At 35.4% G+C, this 22,184-nt stretch overlaps 4 protein-coding genes and 1 long non-coding RNA gene across 5 annotated transcripts in view; 2 read left to right on the top strand and 3 right to left on the bottom strand.

The window, feature by feature from the left end:
• The window catches only part of LOC143921171 (uncharacterized), an 895,047-nt gene that overhangs the window by 712,224 nt on the left and 160,639 nt on the right, over positions 1-22,184 (bottom strand). The window lies entirely within an intron of this gene.
• LOC143921164 (uncharacterized) overlaps positions 1-22,184 on the top strand; it is a 754,379-nt gene that overhangs the window by 572,674 nt on the left and 159,521 nt on the right. The gene's annotated exons all lie outside the window — the stretch shown is intronic.
• Nup160 (nuclear pore complex protein Nup160) lies at positions 738-11,347 on the top strand. Its single transcript, XM_077444420.1, has 26 exons — positions 738-916; positions 1,116-1,221; positions 1,297-1,498; positions 1,567-1,684; positions 1,759-1,948; positions 2,080-2,258; positions 2,336-2,499; positions 2,577-2,822; positions 2,897-3,069; positions 3,149-3,230; positions 3,317-3,455; positions 3,540-3,721; positions 3,805-3,913; positions 4,028-4,136; positions 4,240-4,404; positions 4,484-4,714; positions 4,787-4,905; positions 4,977-5,143; positions 6,898-6,993; positions 7,072-7,369; positions 7,456-7,646; positions 7,718-7,850; positions 9,438-9,650; positions 10,130-10,314; positions 10,384-10,596; positions 11,180-11,347. The coding sequence occupies exons 1-26, from the start codon at positions 820-822 to the stop codon at positions 11,267-11,269; spliced, it is 4,197 nt and encodes a 1,398-aa protein (XP_077300546.1). The 5' UTR covers positions 738-819; the 3' UTR covers positions 11,270-11,347.
• On the bottom strand, positions 11,384-11,847 carry LOC143921599 (uncharacterized). The gene is made up of 2 exons (XM_077444949.1): positions 11,657-11,847; positions 11,384-11,589 (listed from the first exon to the last, which is right to left on the bottom strand). Exons 1-2 carry the CDS (start codon positions 11,754-11,756, stop codon positions 11,384-11,386), a joined length of 306 nt encoding a protein of 101 aa, XP_077301075.1. The 5' UTR covers positions 11,757-11,847.
• PMP34 (Peroxisomal Membrane Protein 34) lies at positions 12,090-21,754 on the bottom strand. Its single transcript, XM_077444419.1, has 4 exons — positions 21,638-21,754; positions 21,285-21,345; positions 16,850-17,127; positions 12,090-14,381 (listed from the first exon to the last, which is right to left on the bottom strand). Exons 1-4 carry the CDS (start codon positions 21,701-21,703, stop codon positions 13,899-13,901), a joined length of 888 nt encoding a protein of 295 aa, XP_077300545.1. The 5' UTR covers positions 21,704-21,754; the 3' UTR covers positions 12,090-13,898.

Genomic DNA, 22,184 nt, shown 5'->3' with positions numbered 1-22,184 from the left:
ACCTATTCTCTTGCGAAAAGTCCATTATCGATATTGTGTCTTAAAACTCATGAAAAGAATTCACCGAAGAACGGAGACATCTGATTTTTTTTTATTTGGTGATTCTTCAATAATTCAATGTTGAAATCACTTATGTCATGTTTCTTTTTTGTGTTTTACATTAATGAATATATATTTTTTGTTACGATTGTTTTAAATTTTATTAAAATTATATTTTAATGCTTTTATATGAATAAATGCTATTCTGTTGCTTAAGTGGCCCGTATTTAAACCCAATTACCTGACTCTTATTTTAATTTAAAACTGAAAAGTCAAGGGGGGACAAGAAATGGTCAAGCAAAAAAAAAAAAAAAATAGCCAATGTTTCGAAGACGACATCCTCCCAAGGCAATCTGATGGGTACTGCGGGATTATGGAAGGGTGTGTGGCTCGCCAAAGATTGGAACACGCTGTATTTGCTAGCTCCATCAAATACCATGGTGGATACCTCTAGTTCTAACGCTGCCACTGATATTCATCGAAATTCCGCCAACATAAAAAGCAGACATTAAGTATTATTAATAACATAAAAAATTGTTTTAAGTTTTATGCAAATGAAACCTTTTTTTTATCAATAAAAATTTACAACTAGCTTTGAGATGTCCTCGAATCATTTTTTGGAAATGAAGATCTGCAGATTAAGTAGGTACTCACAAAATAAGAAAAATAAAATAAAAGTTGTTTATGGCGACTATTTCAGAAGCATTAGGGCGAGGGATCGCGAGCCGCGCGTAAACGCCAAACGCGAATGTGCGAGTTTTGACAGTTGAACCTGAAAATATGGAGTTGGATATGGAATGGGGGCGTCACCGCGAGGTCATCCCTCTGCAGCCTCCGCCGCCGAACGATCATTGGAGACACATCAGCCTCAACACGGGTAATTCTCCGTCACATTCACAATCGACTTTATCGAAGGTTATGTTTTAGCCGGTGCACCCCACATCTTTTCTATATAGAATCAATCACTTACTACAAAACCAATTGTTTAAATTACACAATTACCAATTTTCGTTTTTAAAATTATGATAAAAAATATATACATAATCATAGATGTGAAAACATTCCAATGCTTACAGGAGGAACTCAAAGTATGTTACAAGATATAAAACTTCCCGAGAGAGCCGGAGGCTATTTTTATAAAGACTCTTCTAAATACTACACCCGAAACAGATACATTTGTTGGTAAGTTTAAGGTCTAAATCGTTGGTTTCATCAATATTTTATGCAATCTTCTGAAATTTTCTTATGTGATTGAAGGCGAATTAGTCACGATACACTTGAAGTTGTCGAACAATCTTTGGAAATGAAATTAAGTGGATGCAGAGTTCGTTGGCGGGGCGGTGGAGCTCTTTTGGGCGCGTGTGTATTTGAGCGTCCCGGAAGTGTTATTTTACTCGTCACGTCAGTTTGTTCTGTTCACCGATTAATATTTCCACATCCAGATATTATACACAAACAGGCAAGCGATATTTCGTTTAATAGAAATAATATGAATAAATCGATATTTAATATATATTTCTTCTGTAGGAAAAACAAATTGGTAGAGATCTTGAGGATAGCAGTCCCTCTATTTTAAATGAAGCTTCTGCGGCGCAAGCTTTAGATCCCAAACATTTTCATATAATATCTCATCACACAAACGCAAGTAAGTATATATAGCTGTATTCTTCTGAAATAAAATATAGATCGATATTTTGTATTGATCATCGTTTAATTTAGATTTCGTTGTACCCCATACTTGTTCAATGGCTTTGAATAATAATGGAGAAGCACTATTTGCTATCGCTGGTGCCGGGGGAAGTGGAGGTAGTGCTGGTATATTGCTGGTTAGATTGAATCCAGCCGGAGGAGCCCTCACTACATTACTTCGTCAGGAATCTATTGTTCCAAGATTTTTATCTGCATTGAGGTATTCAAAGTTTTCATATATACACTGTTGTATTATGTTTATATTAACTTCATCTTCATCTTTTATCAATCAAGACATGTACTCAATATTGAAATTATTACTATCTATAACCAAGACACCTAAAATTTCAGAGGAAATCGCAATGAAGGAGAAGTGTCGTGTGGTTTGAGCTTATCCGTCACATCGCAGGGTGTTAAATTATATGCATTAGGTCGTGATGCTCGCATTCGAGTTTGGTGTTGTGAACGTGCCACTTGCATAGCCGTACATCCATTGCTTACAGATCAAAATGAATCCATCACGCATGGAAGTTAGTTCAATATAATTCTGATTAATTTATTAATTTTGTATTCGATTTATTTACTATCGCTATTTTGTTTGTATCAGCTCAACCCCATATGTTACGCTCTGGAGAAACGTCAACTGGTGAACTGTTATTAGGAGCATTTTTATGCTTTTCTACAGAAAGTAGATTCACAGTTTTGAAGCCGAGTTTTGGAGAGCAAAACACAGTCAGTTTTACGTACATCTGCCATCTCTTCGGACCTGAAGTTAGTGAACAACTCGTAATACTGTTATGAATCAAATGTTGTAATATTATTTTAGAAGTATTTTTTCATTCTTTCAGCGTGATCTTGTAGACTTTGGTGTTTGTGGCAGCGGTATTTGGGCCGTTTGGGGCAGCAGTGGTAGTGGGGAACGAGATGTGACCGTCACCGCTTCAGCTCTGGGTCCAACTGCTCAATGGCGATCTTGCTTATCGGCACCACTCCCATCTCCAGAATTATTGCCCCAGACTGACCATTATGCATACTTGGAGTGTCTGTTTCGACCGGGGCTATTTCCAATCGCTGTCATAGCTAAAGCTCTCAGTGTAAGCGTATTCTTCGGCGATTTTTCAGTTTTTGCTTTTCAATTCAATTGAGTTGTTGATTTTTAAATTTTTAGATTTACGAGCGTAGCAGTGAAGCTACACAAAGTACAACGCAAAGTATAATCGACAGTGATATGGATGAAAGAGGAGTTTTAAATTTAAGAATGAGAGCTCTTGCAGCTGCACGTGCTGCTGAACAAAGACACGCTGCCCGTACCCAACTAGATCCTGAAGATTTAATGCACAAGTCTGTCTATATATTCTACCTACATATTTTACCGAATATTCTTTGATTTAATTTTACAATTATTGTTATTAAATTTTAGATGTTGGTCTGAGCTATATAGTTGGTGTGTTCAATATCTCGAAGTCTGGAGAAAACCCCAAGGACTAGTTTTATCCAATCATGTAAGTCAAATTGATTTTGATTGATTAATTTTCAAATTTTGATTGATTAATTTGAACTACTTGGTACTATTTATTTGTATCTTTAGGAAAATGGAGGATGGTGTTTATTGTTACGGCAAGGTGGCGTTTCTTTCTTTAGACCTTTGGAACTATTGGAACATTTGCTGCTATCTGAAGATGCGTCCGACATATCTTCAAATTATTTGTGTTCCGTTCTTTCGACCGGTATAGTGATTTTCTCATCCCTGTCAAACTTTGCAATATATACACTTTATATGCATATTTTTTAATAAAATACATTTTATACAGACGAGACTGTATGCAGGTGGATATGCACTGTAGTTGGTGCAGCCGGAGAAGTCGGACGACGATTACCAGAAGGAGCCAAAGCTGCCGTAAGAGCGGGACTAGCACTTGGTCGTGCCCCTGAACATTTGTTACCACAATTAGCTGAAGATTTACTGGCCGATGGAGAAGACGGTTCTCCTCCTGTATGCATTTAATATAGCAATTTCACATATATGTATCTATGTATCATATTTACTCGGTCATTCATTAATGAAACACATTTAAGGTATTTTCTGCTGAAGTCATAGCAGTTCTAGCCCGGAAATTGGCAACAATTGGAGATTTGCCACGTGCTCTTCTTGCTTTAAATCAAGCATTGCGTTTAGATTGTGAAGGTATGTCTTTTTACAAACCTCTTTTATGTTTCACTTATTTTGGTACTGGTTTGTGCCAAAAATGTTAATCAAAGTAACAAGCTATGCTGAAAATGTCTTCAAATTAATTTTTAGATGAGGGAGACGATGAGGATACTTCATGCGGTGATTTTGAAACATTATTTTGTAGTGATTTGGGCGTTTCCTTAGCGACAGACACTCTTTATCAAATGGCTCAAGTTAGGTAATTTGAAATTTTATTTTAATAATTACTCAGTGTTATCAATATACTTATTAAATAAATAGGAAACAAACAACTAATATGTATATGTATTTGAATTTTTCAGGTTTTCAATATGTTGCAATTTGCTGATTCTCGGTGCCATGTTGAATGGAAGCTCGCAAAAACCTTGGCCTGTAGCGGGACATACAGGTGTCAGTTTACAGGCATATAATGCCTTGTGTTGGCTTTGCGAAACTACACTCGGTGAATCGGAAAACCACGATTCACTGTAAGTTCTAATAAATACATATCTATAATTTTACAATAATATCACATACAATGATAGCAATTAAATGTGTGCTTTGTAGAAAGAGTGGTATAGAGCGACTTTCACTTTTGAAACTGTGTTCGGGAGAATTGAGAGATTCTGGCTTGAAGCTAAACTCAACAGCCGGAAGATCTGCTGGCATCGTCTGGTGGTTCACTCAAGGAGCTGGCGGTCGTGCGGCACGTCGTCTATTGATCCACAAGCAAATCACCCCACATTTACACTGGACTCGAACGCTACATCCTTACGTTCACTGTCTAGGACATCTACTGTAAAGAACCATCATATTACTATTTAAAATTTAGTATCAATTTTCGTTTCTTATAGATGTATTTTATCATAGTTGGGGTGTGAGTGGTGGATTTACTTTTGGTACATGGTTAGCGGCTTCAGGTCGGCCCATTCTCGTTAAGAACTATGCAGCTTTGCTCGCACCATGGTGTGAATGGAATGCTTCTTCGAGTAAGAATTTTATTTATCATGTAAAATAATTCTTAATTAAGTATTTTAATATCGAACTTGTTTTGTTTCAGGGGAGTTTATAGTCGGTATGGCATTATTAGATACTGCCGAGCCTCATAAAGCACTGGCGGCATTTTTACGGGCTGGACAAGGTGCCATCAATGAACCTTTCTTGGCTCGTTTATTACCTCGCTCATCACAGTCTTCACGAAATGCTCTTCTAAATTACTATCTTAAGGTATAAATATTTAATTATGTAATATTAGCAAATATACCAGACCTTTTCTGAATACATAAGTATGAATATGATAAGACTGTAATGGTTTCCGGGATCGTGATGATCAATTGATATATAAAATAAGGTATAAATTGATCGATGTATGCCAATATTCGATGCATTCGGAAATGTATGGAACGTTATATGTACACTCGTGTAATAATTAGAAAGACAAAAAAAGATCACATGGGTGAGAAGTATGACTGTATTAGAGATTGATTGATTTAATAGAGTGAGTAAAAAAATTAAAATGCAATGTAGGGGTCATGTAGCTAGAAGAATGAACGAAAGATGGATGAGATGAATGTTTGAATGAACTCAATAGAGTAAAACAACGCAAGGAAGATGGGTGAATGAACTAAAAGGGGGTTGTTCAGAACGGGTCTGCCTTACGGGACCGATAGTGAAACGCCCGAAAACGCAAATATCGGAAGGCAGAGATTGAAAATCGAAAGATCTTAAGCCGAAAGATAAAAAAAAGGGTCTCTCCTTCCGTCGTACATACTCACTTAATTTGCGCGAGCAGGATACAACGGGAACAAGAGGAACAGGTTTTCTTCCCGTATTCTGCACGCGCACATTAAACAAGGCTGTATGACAAAAAGAGAGATAATTTCACCGCATGCCACTCATATATATATATATGTATATATATATATATATATATATATATATATATATATATATATATATATATATAATATATGTGGGTGGGATTCCTGAATAGATGACGCTATTCAGGACCACGATGGGATGTGGCGGTGGAATTGAAGATCAAACACGTGCGTTTTCAGTCATGTTGTTTATTAAAACGACACCACGCGGTGGTTTAACGACCAACCGCCCCCAGTGGAAGGTTAACTTCTACTAACTGTAAAATAGCGGTCCTTTCGCGCCCTCTGCCACTTTTCCATCCCCTCTCTACAATCGGTTGTAACATACCCTTTCTCAGCCATAGCCCATACATCAGCCTTTCGTTCAATCCCAACACTACATATATATATATATATATAGTAGTGCTAGTCCGAGCTAGCCAGCAGCATAGCTCGGACGTTAAGCTTCTGCTTACCGTCAAAGAGGTGCCGGGTTCTATCCCTGAATGAAAATGAATTTTTCAGAGTATGCTGTTGGTCAGACCTGGATTTGTGACTCCAGGTTGATCGTTTCCTATCAGAGTTTGCCAATTTTCTCTGATTTCATTGTTGAAACGGTTCCCGGAAAAAAAAATTGGCTAAAAATCCTTCCTACCTACTATGTCACCACTATTTGAAATTTGATGGATGTACAATAAAAATTTATGTACAATTCATAGATGTCTCGTTAATTTGCGAGTTTTTTCAGTGTCTCGCAATTCAACGACTTATAATAAAAAAATGCTGCATTTGTATTTGTAATTGGCCAGGAAGGCGCATTGGGATTTACCTGTAAGGCCTTCCTGGTATATATGTAAAATAAAAAAATAAAAAAAATAAAATATATATATATAGTACCGTTTACCATGCACCCTTTTTTTTTATCTTTCGATTTTCGATCTTTGCCTTCCGACATTTGCGTTTTCGGGCGTTTCACTTTCGGTCCCGTGAGGGAGACCGGTTCAGAACAGCTTGAGATACTTTTATTCGATGTTGGACGGTGAACGGTTGCAGATGATGATGACTCTGAACAAACATACATACAAACACTTTCGATTTTATATTAAATAATAATCATTGCAGGTGATCAAACTCTTTGAACTTCACAAGTCACCAGAGTGTATCATTAGCTTAGCTGAGAAAGCTATCAATATTGCTGATAAAGATGATCCTCATTTGGTAAAATATAATATATCATTGTGTAAGCACTTTTTGTATAGTTTTTAGCGATGTTCAAACATTTCATCTTATCCACAGTCAGTGTTTCATTCCCTCGTATTCCGCACTTGGCTCGAGTTGGAGCAGTGGGAACGCGCGCTGGCGGCTGCCGGAGCTCATCCTGATTCTGAGCAACGGGATAATTGCGTGGCGCGTTTGGTCGCCGCTCTTGGAGAACGTCGTTGTTTGCCACACCTCCTGGCTCCGGGTGCTCCGCCTCCGCCTCCAACTACTTGCAGGGTCGCCGAACAACGAGCCCGTTTATGCGACGAACCGTACAATCACTATTACAATTTCCTCTACGCCTATTACATAAAATGCGGAGATATGAGAAAAGGTTACAATTTAATTGCATGCAATGCTAGTATATAGTACATATGTATTTACACAAATTTTAAACAATTTTTTTGTTGTAAATTACAGCCGCCGACGTTATGTACGAACAAGCTAGCCGCATAGGTAATGAAATGGGAGCTAGAGCTGATGCTTTGGGTCGTCGTGCTCGTTGTTTGCTCGCTGCTTTAAATTGTTTGAGTTTAGTGGCACCAAAGCACGCATTCCTAGTCGTGTCCAGAATACCAGTTCTTGCTGAAAAGAGAGATAATCGTGGAGAGGTAGCCTGAAATTAAGTTTTATATCGTAATAAATTGACAACTTTTAAAATAATAAAATAATCAACTTTTAGATTGTCGAGCGCAATGAAAAAGATCGAGAAGTTATCGTTCTGGGTGTTGAAGATCTGAGAAAAGAGTTGCATATAGTGACGGCTCGTCTTAAATTTGCCAAGACACAACCGGATCAAATGTGCCCAGAAATTGGTAAGTCTCTTCATTCAAGGTGCTAAGAATGTTTGTAATACTTGCTGTCTTATATAATAATTGTACAGAATACTCGCTGTTAAGAGGGCTGGACAGCAGTGCCTTGTCCATACAAACGTACTATACTTCTCCCTACCTCAATTATGGCACTAAAGAAATTATTTTTTAATATGCTATGGATATCCACCATTGGGGTGCATCTATCGTTTTATTTTTTTGATTAATTATTTTTTATAGGAGCTAGGAGCCGCCAAACATCTATAAAATCGCCTCTTTTTTACACCCACGAAAAGAGTCTAGCGTGGTTATTTAACGGTTGATTTTAAAAAAAATACGCCGATAGATGCACAGAAAATATCTTTCTCATACCGATGATGAATTTTTTTTTAAAATTGGTCCAAATTTGGAGGAGAAAATAGTAGAATACGAAACCTCGATTTTGTCAATTTAAAACACGTTTTATCTGGTCGAAGCGCAACTGTCGCATTCACTCAATATATACATACACTCAATATATATATCGAAGAAAGGAACGGTAACAAAATTAAGGTTTCGGGTGTACAGCCCTCTTAACACCATGCTCCGCCTCTCTTTCTTCCCTTGAAATCGTATATTAATTAAATTATTAATTCCGTTGATCCGAATTGCGATATTTTACCGAGTGCACAATTATATGCACACAAGCCACCAGTGTTTTATAAATATGTATTTTTGTAATTTCAAGTTATCGAAAGTATAAGTAAACAAGTCGTAATCACTTTCAAAATTCAGTACAAACAAATGAAAAATAATTACAAAACCTTTAAACTTATTTGTAATTATTTTTCAATCAACGAAATTCACTTGACATTTATATGCTTGTTAAGTCCGGTAGTGTAATGAGTTTTTTTTGTTGTTGTATGCGATGTTCATAAAAAGAGATCATTATTGCAGCATTGACTGATGGCTTTGAAGAAAAAAGTGAAGGAAAAAATGTTCCTTATGAAAACATAACTAACGAAAATTGAATATTTTAACCGTTTGCCCGCGGCCGTCTTCTATGGACGCTTTGCGCGGCTGTCTTCCATAGAATTTCTGAACTTTGCACGGGATTTTGAGCCTTATATGCGCCTATTTCAACTGTTTTAAGGTTCAAAATTGGTTGAATATATTACTTAGAGTTCAATGCCATCTATTCAATTTGCTTAAAATGAATATATACCAGTCAAAATTAGTTTTTTGTGGAACCATACTGAAACCTCGTTTATGTGACGTCACGTCTGTTGAACAATGGCGACGATACGTCTCAATTGTATGAAGAATGATTATTTGACAATTAAGCCAAAACTACGAGGTATATTATGTATTTTATTGTTTAAAATAATACTTTATGTGTTAATTAACATATATGGTTACTTGAGTAAATATTAAAATCTGTATTTAAGGTCGAAAACTCGATTGCCAAATTCGCGAAAAAGGTGCCGCGTACAGGGCTTGTTCGCTATGTTTATTGCCGCAGGCAAAGGGTTAAAGGCATCAATCATGACGTTGTGTGAATAGAAGCTGTAGTCAATATTCCAGACTTTTAATAACAATTTATCGTAATAGGCGTTGAAGAAGTGGCATCACTATTGAGCGGCGTTGGTTTGCATGTAGCCGCGATAACTTTACGAGAACGTCTCGGTGCGCCAAGAGCACCAGCTCTAGCAGCTTTGGCAGCAGCCGCTGCAGCGTTACCTTCACTGCCTACGAACGCCAGCCAAGCCGAAGCACAGGCTGATATGGACGCATGGAGATGGCTAGCCGAGAACGACATCACCGGTAAGCAACATACGAGTAAATTTTCAAATAAATCATCATTCCGGATTCGAATTCAAACCAGCAGCGTAGACTAATGCTTTCGAACAAAGTGGTCACAGTTTCAATGCCACCGGTTCGACCAGGTCGATCGTGTCCTATCCGAGTTTGCCAATTTGTCTGGTTTTCGTTGAAACGGTTCCAACAAATTGACAACCTTTACCCATTTATCGCAAATCACGAGTTTTTCAGTATATCAGATTTATTTAAAATTCTGCAAATTTAACCATAGATGTCTCTGTGGATGTTAATTAACATTCTTATTTGTCTTGTATAATACTTACAGTACTTCTGTACAGTGTTTGAACATGTAAAATGTAACCAATATGTTTAGCCACTGTGGTGTGGCGCATTGGATCACTCTGGAATGCCACCTGGAAGATGCCCATTAATGGCATCATGAGAAAATATAAATAATATAAAAACGATTGCGCTAATTACAGAGCTATCTATCGGTGAACGTAGTGCTTCCGGTGCTGCATGGGCACTGTTGAAAGCGCTCGTTGGAGACACAACCATCGAATCCAACAACAAAGTAGAATCAAGATCATCAATTTTACACGCCGTCGCATCTCGGTTACTGTCCGTTGGTGTTTTCTTACCTCACTGGTTACTTTCTGAATATAAGGTATGTGTACATATTATCGTGCTTTTTATGTCGGTCGTGAATGGGATTTTTTAACGGTGAATTTTGCAGACGATAGACGTGTCATCGTTGATTCGATTGATGACTCGACACGGGAGATTATCCGAAGCTGCAGCCGTAGGGATTGAGGCTTTGAGAGCAAGCCGACCCGATCCACGTCCAAACATATCGTATCATCCCGTCTGTTCACCGTTGCCTGCACTGGATCTACTTTTGGCCGAACTGCAATATCAAGCCGATAATGGAGACGCTTTTTATGCCCAAGTAATATTATATCAATAGTAATTTTACACATATTTATAAGGTTGTGGCTATTTGCAGGTACTATATCTGCGACAGGTGCAAAGCCTTCTGCGCATGCGCGTGAACTGTCACTGTCAGCGTGTTTACTGTTAAAAATTTGTTTTAAACCTCTTAAAATTCAGTTCAAACTCGTAAAGTGACGTAGAGTAAAAAATATAATCCAAATTAGTTAATATTATTAATTGTTAGAAAATTATTATCATATACAACGTATAATACCTACATACAAGTACAAGCCGCAAACTAGCTAAATGATATAAATCTATTATAATAACCTGCGAAATTTATTTGCCTCATGTATAATGAACGATTGATTAAACAAGTCTAGCATACATTAAATTTAAGAAATTATAATCGGATTATAAGTTCACGCGCATGCGCAGAAGGCTTTGCGCCTGTCGCAGATATAGTACCTGTAAATAGCCAATAATTCGCAGATAAAGTACCTGCAAATAGCCAATAATTCGCAGATATAGTACCTCCAAATAGTCACAACCTATTTATAATAGGAATTGTTTGTTTGAATTTGTGTTTAATTTTTCAGCTATATGAAGAAATGGAGGATTTGGTAAAACAGCATTGCGAAAGTGTACAACGTGCAACAGACAATTTAAAAGAAGTAAAAGTGACGTAAATTGAATACTAATATATTTCGGCAATGAACAACATACATTTATTCTGTTTGATTGAATATTATTAATAAATATTTTGTAAAAGAAGGATATGGTTTATTTTATTACATATGAGATCATTCATAGACTGGTGGCGGCGGTTGTGTCGGTGAAATGGCGAGCATGAAATAAAGTGCTGTGGTGGCGAGGACTATGGCAGTGGCCAATGCAGCCATTCGAGACCAACGGCGTTCCGTTAAGAGCACAAACGAAGCCACAGCTGCTCCGGTTGCCATCGCTACTGCTATTAAAGGCTTCATGCCCATTCCTCCGCCGTTACCATCTGATCAATCACAACTTTGATTACCAAAAACTGAAATTACACATCACTATTTGAAATCGAGATTCACCTGCCGACATCCCGAGCAAAACATCCTTTTTTATCGAATGCGATTGATTTAAAAATGCCAACTTCGATCGATTGACAGTTTGAAATGACATTCTGTTCATTTTTATTTTCACTATACGATTTATTCCTAACGACTACTCTTGACCGAGTGTCACAGTAACAATAAGTATTAAATATTTACTATGAACGATAACTCCCACTTGTGATTATTGTTGTCCAGAGGAGAAGGTCAAATAATGCACCTCCTTGTTATCTCTAATACAATATAAGATCGTTCACTTTGTGTTTTTACATTGCTCTTCCTCTTAAATGTTCCATTATTTATTTATTTACAACAATACTGATATATGTTAATATTGCGCTCGAGCTAATCAATAGTATAATGTATGTATGTATGTATGTGCATAAGTACAAGAAAATAAACAAAAGAAATTAACTCAGTAATTATATACAATTTTTTATTTGAAATTTAATTGCAATAGGAATTTATGAATGTATGACATATATCAATTACAAAAAAACGCTTTATCAGTGTCTGCTTTTTTCCACAATTATTAATAATAAATACAGTTTGTCATGGAATACAAATGGGTACAGTTCTGCAAACAGGATCTGTAATATTTTAGGTTTCTGCTAATCGTGCTAAAACCAGAGAGATGTAATAAAAATAGAGGGGCCCTTACGAATGAATAATTGTTTTCAATTTTACGCGGTACGTCTCTATAAATACGCTACATCGCACGGAATACAATTGGATCAATTTACTTATAAAAATGTATCCCATGTTGTTTATTGTGTGTTTTTGAATGTATTGTGCAATTTTTACCAATGCTTACCCATCTTGCGAGTAATATAAACAAATAGAGAAGTTTTTATCGGACATACGACGAGCACCAAGCGTCAAATACGACTGTTGCTAAAATTATTTAGATCTGTCCGTGGACAGAATGTCACTTGACAACAAAAGAACACCTAAGGCCACTTCTATTAATATTACATTTCTCTGGCTAAAACACAAAACAAAAATTCGACTTGCGATATCTCAAGACTCACAGTGTCGGTTAGAGGTAAGGTTTTATTGTTAAAATTGGTATAAATCGTACAATTGTAAAAATCAACTTAAGGCAGTTAACTTTTTTGCACAGTCTATCATTTACAATCGTCCTCTTAAGTAGCTATGTACTTCTGACTTTGGGTATATTTTTTGTACGCAAAGTCAAAGTCTGTTCTAATGACAAAAAGCATTTTGACGGTTCCAAAAAAAAAAAATTGAATTGCAGTTGTTAAATATTACTAATCAAGGTATCACCGTTGCAGACATTTGGAGTCGAATATAAAAGTTAAATTGAATTGTAAAATATATAGGAAAATACAAAAAAACTTAAACATAACAAGCATTATTTACTGAATAAATAAATAATTTTCATATAAAACAAAAAATAGTCGAATAATATAACAGTTTTGATCGATTACATATGAATAGCTTAACAATGATTAGACGTGCCTCCATAAAGGCTTTTGATAAATACATAATTAACAACAAAAATATGCATAAATATACTGGCCGATCTGGGATTGTTCCGGGACATTCGATAAAAACAAACATTTTTAATTAAAAGTTGCCTCATATTATACATAAGTATGTATATGTAACTGTGAAGTGAAGCGATACGTATTATTTTCATTCAAATTCTGGTTTCAACACTAGTTTGCGAATCGTGTCAAAATATAATACAAATATAGGTATTGACAAATATTTGATTTGCACGTCAGTTTTCGAAATAACATCATCTTCACTTTTTGATTAATGGATTATATAAAGTCTTATTAAATCACTTCTACCTCAAGGACAATAGTTAACCAAACTAAACAATGGTAAAATTAAAACAATATAAACTCAAGAATTTCATTCTTATAAAAAAATTTGTTTAAAAAATTATTCAATAATTATAACTATAAACTAATACTTTTTTATATCACAAAAATTGATAATTTGCTATTTTCAGAATAGCAATTCTCATGATAGTGGAATTAAACTCCACAAACCATTTAACAACAGAAGAAACGAAAGCATTAATTAAATATGCATATTTTTTGAAATACAGGTTGCTTTCAAACACATTGAATTAAGTGCAATTTTCAATTCAATTGAAGGAAATTCTAAGCACAAGAATAAATTACAAATAAACCCCTTTTATCACTTAATACAGTAACTAAGATTCTTAGTACATAAAAACTTATCGCTATTGCAACGCTAAGCGTGGTCGCCTGTGAAGCAGAGTGAGGACAAATCTGGTTATCTTCTCATACGTGGAGAACATGAGAGCTGCCATGAGTACCGTCTGCAATAGTTTGGCTTCGAGTCCCCTGAAGAGTCCTCGCAAGCCGTTCCTCTTACAGAGGGCGAGCAAAGCTGGTAAAATGCCACTGGCTTCGACGGCACCTTGACCTCTATGCCTGAGCCGGGCCTGGACCACCTGCAGAGGATACGTGATAACCGTAGCTACTGCTTTGGCGGAGGCTCCAAGGGCGAGAGACATCAGACCGGTCATATGGCCATTGGGGGAGAACCTCCTCTTGAGAGCTTCATAAGTCATGAACTGGATGGCAGGATTGGCTACGAGCAATAAAGAGGGCATAGTTCCAGCCCAGAGACCACGTACTCCCTCGGTTTGTGCCACATGTTGGAGACCACCGACCAGGCTCTTGTATGGAGTTCCGCTCATCTAAAATAAATTAAATAAGTAAACATTACAACAATGCAGTGCAGTTTGGAATTTTGGTCAAGTCAGATAGTGTTACTACTGGAAATGAGCCAGTAGAAGTGGTATACATATATGCTACAACAGTCCAATTACTGTTCACTTCGATTCGTTCACGAACATTTTACTTTGTTCATACACGAACTATATTAGTTTAAGTGCTAAAAGTCAAAAGCTATCTTCAAATAGATTTCCACCAGGTGTTACATGAAACTTTTAGCCATCAAAAGTTTTCTATTTAAAATGGGAAGTCCTGTGCTCTAATTCTCATTTCCGCTACATCGTATCTAATAGTTTGTGCAATATCAAACAATGTAGTTCGTTTGTTAATGTGTTATTTTGTGTATATTATAAATGACCAGATTGGTTCATGTCTGAACGAACGAGATGTAACACTTGGTCTGTAATATATATATATCTAGAACACATTACTATGTTTGGAAAAAAAGAGGAGAATGAATGCATCTAGAAAAGACTGCCCTTGGACGAATGAATGCTGTAAAAAATACCGTAGTCTGAAGATGAGAGTTACTGATTAATATGTTTTGTCTTCAATGACAAGTATGTATAGTGGCAATATTTTCATAATGAAGAGACGGAAAACAAAACATGAGAAAAAAAGCAGTAAATGTTAGCCATGTTGGAGCGACGATATTAACAATAGGTGGTACATGAGAAAATTTTATAAAAATTGATAGACAAAGATTGTAAAAGAAAAAAATATAATTCAGTTTAGACAAGTGTATAAAATACGCAGTGATATAGGCTTGGTGATTGCGTTAATACTAACCACTGCGAAGCTCCCGAGATCGAGCTCTGGATTGACCTCGATTGAAAAGAATTTATTCCGAGTATTCCTGTAGTAGTGCTGATCAGACTTAAATATTTGAGACTTGCTGAAACGGCATCTCATCAAAAATTGGCAAAAACCATTCTACCTACTAATTTTCAACACTATTTGAATATATAATTTCAAAATGTACCTAATCTAATATATAATTTGGTTCGTAGAATCCGTGACGTCATCGAAATAAACCTTGTAAAAATGGTAATGGTAAAATAATAATTTTCTATGGCGACGATATTGATATCGAATCCAATTCCGTTTTCGATTCCGATTTCTGATTGCGATTTCAGTTCCGATTTCCGGATCCTGATTCCGATTTCAGTTCTAGGTCCGGATTTTTGTTTCAGTTCCGGTTCCGGATGCCTTCATCAGTTCTGGCTACGGATCCGGATTAATTTTTCAGTTCCAGATCCGGATTCTGCTTTCAAATTCCGATTTCAGTTCCGACTCCCGATTCCTATTTCTGATTGGCTGACTGATATTTTTTCGATTCAAATAAATTTTGTTTACTATTTAATTAGCCATGTTTAAACGGTTTATATTACAAATACTAAGCGAAGCCCGGTAAAACCACTAGTAATATATAAATTTGTATATGTATAGGTTTAATACCATAGGAGCTGCTCAGGGGCAACCCGTAATGACATCATGGAAAAATATAAATAGTAAAAATGGATTCGCTTGCTGTGCTTAATTTGTAAAGATTAATTTATTTCATTGTTATCGCCATTGTATCGCACATTTGCTTTGTGGACATTATTTGAATTAAAATGTTTTGTTTATTATACTCATAACTTCATACTTTTTTTTTCAAAAAGTGTGATGTCGGATGATTGCATGAATGTAATCCAGAATACGAAAGAATGAAAGTACTGTATAGAATGCGACTGACGCTGAGGACGTTAAGAAACTTAGATGTGCAACCAGTGGATTAAGCCGTCGGCCCGAAATTAGGCACACGCGTAAAAGTGAAATCAAAATTAGAAGCAATAGGCCTACTTGCGCAAACTTCCCATTCAGTATACTATAGTAACTTGCGAGTGAAAGTACATATTAAGTGAGATGTTGCCAAATCGTGATGGATCACGTACACCGGTTGAATAATCTGTTTAACATCATGAGATCGACCCGAACTGGTCACAACCATGTTCATTATAATGTACATAATATGCACATGTATATTGATAACAATGTTTTGGCTGAAACGATCGATCTTTCGCATAACGCATAACGAGTGGAGTTATTGATTTTTTCAGATTAATACTTCAAGATAGCTTTGATAAAACACGTATGGAAACAATTGAATCATTATGCATAGATAAACATAACATTTTTTATGATTATCTACAAATAGTACATAAAGTTTTATGTACTATTAACGTTAATTGTATAACACGGTCCATGCATTTTATGTCCTGTAAAAACAAACAAAGCAAAATGCAGGAAAAACTTGCATGGAAACTACAATATTGTGATAATATGACGATATTACTTTATACATAAGGAAAGTAATAATTGAAATATAGCAAAATTTTGCACGGCATAAACATGTTATTGAGTGTTTGCTGTAAATATACACACGTACCTTTAGTCTGGTATTGACAACCCAGAGTGGTGTCGTGACGAGGACGTTGGTGATGCCAGCGATGGCTCCGAGCAAAAGATCCCTGGCGGCAGACTGGCCCTTTGCACCCCCATTCAACGATTTAAGACCGTGGAAAGTATAAAAGTAGACAAAATTAGAAGCGTAGATGGACTGCAGCACGGGGACTACACCTCGGTACAACGCCAGTACTCCTTCTTCTTTGGACAAACGTGCCAGAGCTCGTAGAGTTCCCCCTTTGCCCAATTCGCTCTCCTCCACTGAAAGCCATACAAAAATTCGAATTCAAACTTATCCTTATTATAAATCTACTTTATATGTCCTTATTATATACATCATATGTAGGGCTCGGGGGCAAGATAGTGTCAACCATCATTTTGATCGAAATTTTACTGAATATGCCATCCTATGCAAGATGATTAAGTTACATAGATGGCATATTCAGAAAAATTTGGACCAAAATGATGGTTGACACTATCTTGCCCCGAGCCCTTCATATATGGCATTAAATATTTAAGTATTTACATAGATTCAAGACTGAATTTTAAGATACACGCTGAATATATTATAAAAAAATGGCTAGAAAAGTAAAGTTTTAGTCTATAATACAATTGTCTTTCCACACGTAGTGTATTGTGTCACTGTGCTTAACTTGTTTAGTGGCCAAGATTTAGGGAAAATACAAAAATTACAAAATAAAGCTATGAGAGGTATTTTGAATGTTGGTAGATTAAAAAGTATTAGAAGTATGTTGAGATGGTTGAGTATTAGTAATAGTTTAAAGCTAAGCACATTATCGTTTGTTTATAAGTTAGATCACGAGTTATTACCCGATTATTTTAAGGATTATAGAATAAGAAATAGAGATATTCATAATCATTACACTAGAAATAAGAATAATTTAGTTGTAGGTAGAGCAAGAAAAAGAAAGACAGCTGGGGGTTTCTTTCACAGGGGTGTGCTAATGTATAACGCCCTCCCTGAGTGCATCAGGTCTTCTAAGACCATGGATGCATTCTTGCGAAGAGACACCTCTGTGAGGGACAGTACATATAAGTTAATTATAAATTTTAGAGTTAAGTAATTAAGGTTAAGGTAATCAATTATACGAAGATTCTGAAAAACATATCATTTTGAGCAATAATTTTCAAACTTTTTGCCGTCTCGGTGATATAAATACATAATATACAATGATAATGCACAATTTGATGGTCAGGCAATAAGGTCTCGATGTTGACCTAGACATAACAATGATTGCAAAACATTAAATATTCCAAGTGTATATATGTACATATCATCGGACTTTGCCCAAAGAGCGGTCGCACACATAAAAGCGCATACTAACTCCAGCACATAAATGAAATCCGATTTTAGATTAAATAAATTAAATAAATTAAATTTAGCCTCAGGTCACAAGCATAATGACTGCATATTTCAAAATTGTAAATGAACTAGTATTGCATAAGAAAATGTCCGTCTACTATTTATGCTCATTTTAATTTTATAAGATAAAAACTCGCGCATTTATAACAAAGCCTTGAGATTATAGGGTCAAGGTTTAATGTTTGTCACCTCTATAGACAGTGTGCAAATGACAAATTCGACAGTTGCCTATTCATCTTCAGTGTTTGCAATATTGTTAACTTGTTTTTTGTATGCTTACTGGCCATGATCCTCAGAAACGTGCGCTTTGTTAGCATTCACTCGAAAAAAAAGATATACAGTCATAATTCAACGAGCAAAGTGTAAAGTCGATCTTAGTATAATATGTACATTTTGTAGTGTAACTGTAATCATTTCGTCTTTTACTTGCCGATACGTCTACTAATTAAAAAGCCATACATATTTTATGTGACCCTTTGTGGTGTACTACCGATTGAAAGCTTGCTTGCTATACTTTTGTATTTCACTATAAAGCTTTGTTATTAAAGTATTTAATGGAAATAAGTACTTTAGCATTTTATTACTTTTCCACTTAACCCTTTGAATGCTGATCAACGCCGATCGGCGTTTTGCCAACAAGGCCTTGAGCCTGAAATACGCTGATAGGTGTTGTTTTGTATGTAAAAAATACTACCCGCTAAGTTTTTCCTGGTAGCATTGAAAAAGAATGCATTGAATATGGGTTGTGTAATCCGTGTCAATGTTTATAATGACTGGTTTACACCGGAATTTCTGAATTTATAACCATAGCAGAATTTCTCGATGGAAATCCCTATCTGCCTAGTATTTTTAGATTGTCGCTTGGCATTTAGATTGTGAGCATTACATTTTAACAATAATGACGAAGATGGAACTAGTTTTGGAAAAATGCATTCATTAATAGACTTCTTTTGTTTGTTTTATATTGTTGCAAGATATATTAGTGTCTAAACTGTTTACAAAACTCGAAATCCTCAGCGGTAGATATCTAGGGTTTGTTTGGATTAGCTACAATTTGTATACCTGCTTTTTATTGGATTTTTAAATAATTCTAGTTGGAAATGTTGGCGAAATTTTCAGCGTGTCGAGCTTTCAACACAAACGTCAGCACTCAAAGGGTTAATTACTATAATAGGTTTAAATCATTTTATTCTTCACAATATATACGTAAGTCTTGTTGCGTTGGGGTGGGTGGAGGATCCAAGTAAAAGGCCAAAGTCGTCTCACAGCATTTATTGATGATTAAGGAGATACACGCACTGACAGTGCTCAGTCCAGAATGTCTTGATATCGCCTTATAAGGGATAGGTCTCTCAGGACATCTTCGACGTCTAATTTGTTTGCCTATTGTTATGGTCACGTCCTAGATGTCCCACGCTACCGTTGTGGATTCTGAGAACTCTACCGGAACGCGACCGAGTATCGCTATCGCCGCTAAGTGCAATCATTGTTTAGCCGACAGCACTTAGTCTAGAGATAATCCTTGAAACCAATTATAACGGTCACACGGTATCTGTGATGCTACCCGGCCTAATCCGATTGCAACTACTCGGCGGCTCTTTTTAGTATACGTAACATTATTATAAGACAAGATGATGCACATAGAAAAAATAATTTCCAAATATTTGTTTTATCCTGAACTCGAAATTTACGAAAATCTTTATAGTAAAAATAGTAAACTAAACATCACTTCAAAACCTTTCTATCAATTAAATTAAAAATTGGAATAGAGTCTTCGACTGTATAAATTATTATCAGATCAATATTTTTCAAACTGTGGTAATATATTTCAACATATTTTCACGTATTAAACGATATCTATCGTTTAAGTGTGTTATTCATAGATATGAAATGAAATATTCAATTTGAGAAGTACATATGTATGCTAAGCGAAAAAAACCGATGGATTTTGATATCTGAGGATTTTAATTCTTTCATAAATTTTGGAATATTATTAATAAATTCCATGGAAAAAAATTAAGCTTTAAAATACATAAATCTTTTAAATAATACTTTTTTTGTTTAAAGTTTGGAGGATTATAAAACACAAATGATGTGTCGACGACCTTTGAGTGAAGTTTTATAAAAACACAGCGTATTTATGTGTTTATGGCGTATAGTTAGTTAATTATTATCAAAAAAAGGTTTAATGTAAATTTACAATTAAATTCGAAAAAAATAGAAAACTTTTGACTAGAAGGTCAAGTACATATTATGTACATATTTACAACTGTATCTATGTACATACCTATTGGACACTATCTTTGATCTATTAATGAAATAGTATAAAAATTGAATTCGATTAGATGAGTCTGCATATTCTGAACTAGGCCAAAACTTTCGTTTTTTACATATTGAATAATACAATTGATAACAATAAATGAAGGTTATCACATTTCGCATGTACATACATACATACATACACATAATAAAAATCAAATTGTAAAAAGGGTTTTGAGCTCTTTTTCCAATTATGCTGTACATTAACATTAGAATAATACAATACCATGATTACTAACAAAATTAAATTAAAATTGTAAAATAGAAAATGATCAGTACATCAGTAGCTATTTAAATAGATATAAAAAAATAAAAATAAGAAATAAATCTTCACAATAAACATCATACTTATAAGGATATGTATTTAGAATAAATATTTACTTTCGACAGAAAAATTTCGATTGTCGATAATGATATTCTTATACGAAAAAAAGGTGTTAAAAATCTCAAAGATGTTCATTTGAATAAGTGGAAGTACAAACATGTAAACATTATCTATGTAAACTATTTTTTAGAAATACAATGACGAGTACATTATAAAAAGTATCACACACGAGTAAAAAAGCACTATTTGCACTCGCTAAACAAATAGCTGGCAAAATTATTAAAAACAGTCAAAATTTGGCAAACACTCGAAATATTAGAGAGCAAATAAATAAGATTTAAAAGAAACACATTGAAAAATGTTTGAGTCTAATTGTATATAAATACTTACATTGCAATCTACAGCGAATCGTATCTAAGGGGTAAAACGTTGCCATTCCCACCACACTGCCCTGTTTGATAAAAAAATTATAATTATTACATATTCTATTTCATTAAATGATTAATTAGACATGCAAATATTTAAAATATAGTACATACACAATATGAGCCTTTACGGCGAATATTAAATACAGGAATATATGTTTTTCGTTCTCAAAGTACATTATATTTAATGTCATAGATAAGGTATGGATATAAAGGCAGGAGAATATGAATTAGAAAGAATGAAGGGTGTGTGTGTGTGCAATATCGAATGGTGAATGGTGAATGGTGAATGGCAAGTGATAAAGAATGAAGGGTTACCGTGGCTCCAGCAATGGCGTGAACCAGCGTGTCATAGCTGAGGAGTGGCTGCGACTGACGAGACATCCTCGTGGAGTAGTCCAGCCGGACACAACCACACCCCGCAACGCCCGCACCACTACTGACTGATTTCATTTGACATCCGATGTTGCCCCAACGTATCAATTATCGTCCATTGCACGTCTCATCAATATTTCGGCATAGGAATTATTGCGCACATTGCGAAAAATCGCGAATACCCATTATCTGGCACTCAAGTTCTCTCATTATTCGATTAATAGAAATTTTAGGTGCCAGATGTTCCGTGATCAAGATTAAAATGACGTGTGCGAGATCGTTTTGTGCGGAATAATCACCCAACCCACTATTTCATATTGTGGCTAAATCAGTCGTTGCGATATACTGATACGTATAGATACTTTCTAATAAAGCTATTACTGTCACGTTTATCTATGTGTTCGATTCAAATCTAAACTAATTGGTGATCATTTGTTGCGCCTATGCTGATTATTATGATTACATCTCCACTACATTCACAAATCAGCAT

This window comes from Arctopsyche grandis, chromosome 13 (genome assembly GCF_051622035.1).
Source record: "Arctopsyche grandis isolate Sample6627 chromosome 13, ASM5162203v2, whole genome shotgun sequence".
Classification (NCBI taxonomy): Eukaryota; Metazoa; Arthropoda; class Insecta; order Trichoptera; family Hydropsychidae; genus Arctopsyche; species Arctopsyche grandis.
The sequence above is the reverse complement of the archived record's forward strand: the minus strand, read 5'-3'. Positions and strand labels throughout refer to the sequence as shown.

Excerpts from the sequence above, each read along its gene's own strand:
- PMP34 (XM_077444419.1), bottom strand. The coding sequence starts at position 21,703 with ATGTCTCGTCAGTCGCAGCCACTCCTCAGCTATGACACGCTGGTTCAC. Across the intron at positions 17,128-21,284 it reads GATTCGCTGTAGATTGCAAT|TGGAGGAGAGCGAATTGGGC; the intron begins GTAAGTATTTAT and ends TATGGCTTTCAG. Across the intron at positions 14,382-16,849 it reads TTGTCAATACCAGACTAAAG|ATGAGCGGAACTCCATACAA; the intron begins GTACGTGTGTAT and ends AATTTATTTTAG.
- Nup160 (XM_077444420.1), top strand. The coding sequence starts at position 820 with ATGGAGTTGGATATGGAATGGGGGCGTCACCGCGAGGTCATCCCTCTG. Across the intron at positions 917-1,115 it reads ACACATCAGCCTCAACACGG|GAGGAACTCAAAGTATGTTA; the intron begins GTAATTCTCCGT and ends CAATGCTTACAG. Across the intron at positions 1,685-1,758 it reads ATCTCATCACACAAACGCAA|ATTTCGTTGTACCCCATACT; the intron begins GTAAGTATATAT and ends CGTTTAATTTAG.
- LOC143921599 (XM_077444949.1), bottom strand. The coding sequence starts at position 11,756 with ATGAACAGAATGTCATTTCAAACTGTCAATCGATCGAAGTTGGCATTT. Across the intron at positions 11,590-11,656 it reads TTTGCTCGGGATGTCGGCAG|ATGGTAACGGCGGAGGAATG; the intron begins GTGAATCTCGAT and ends GTGATTGATCAG.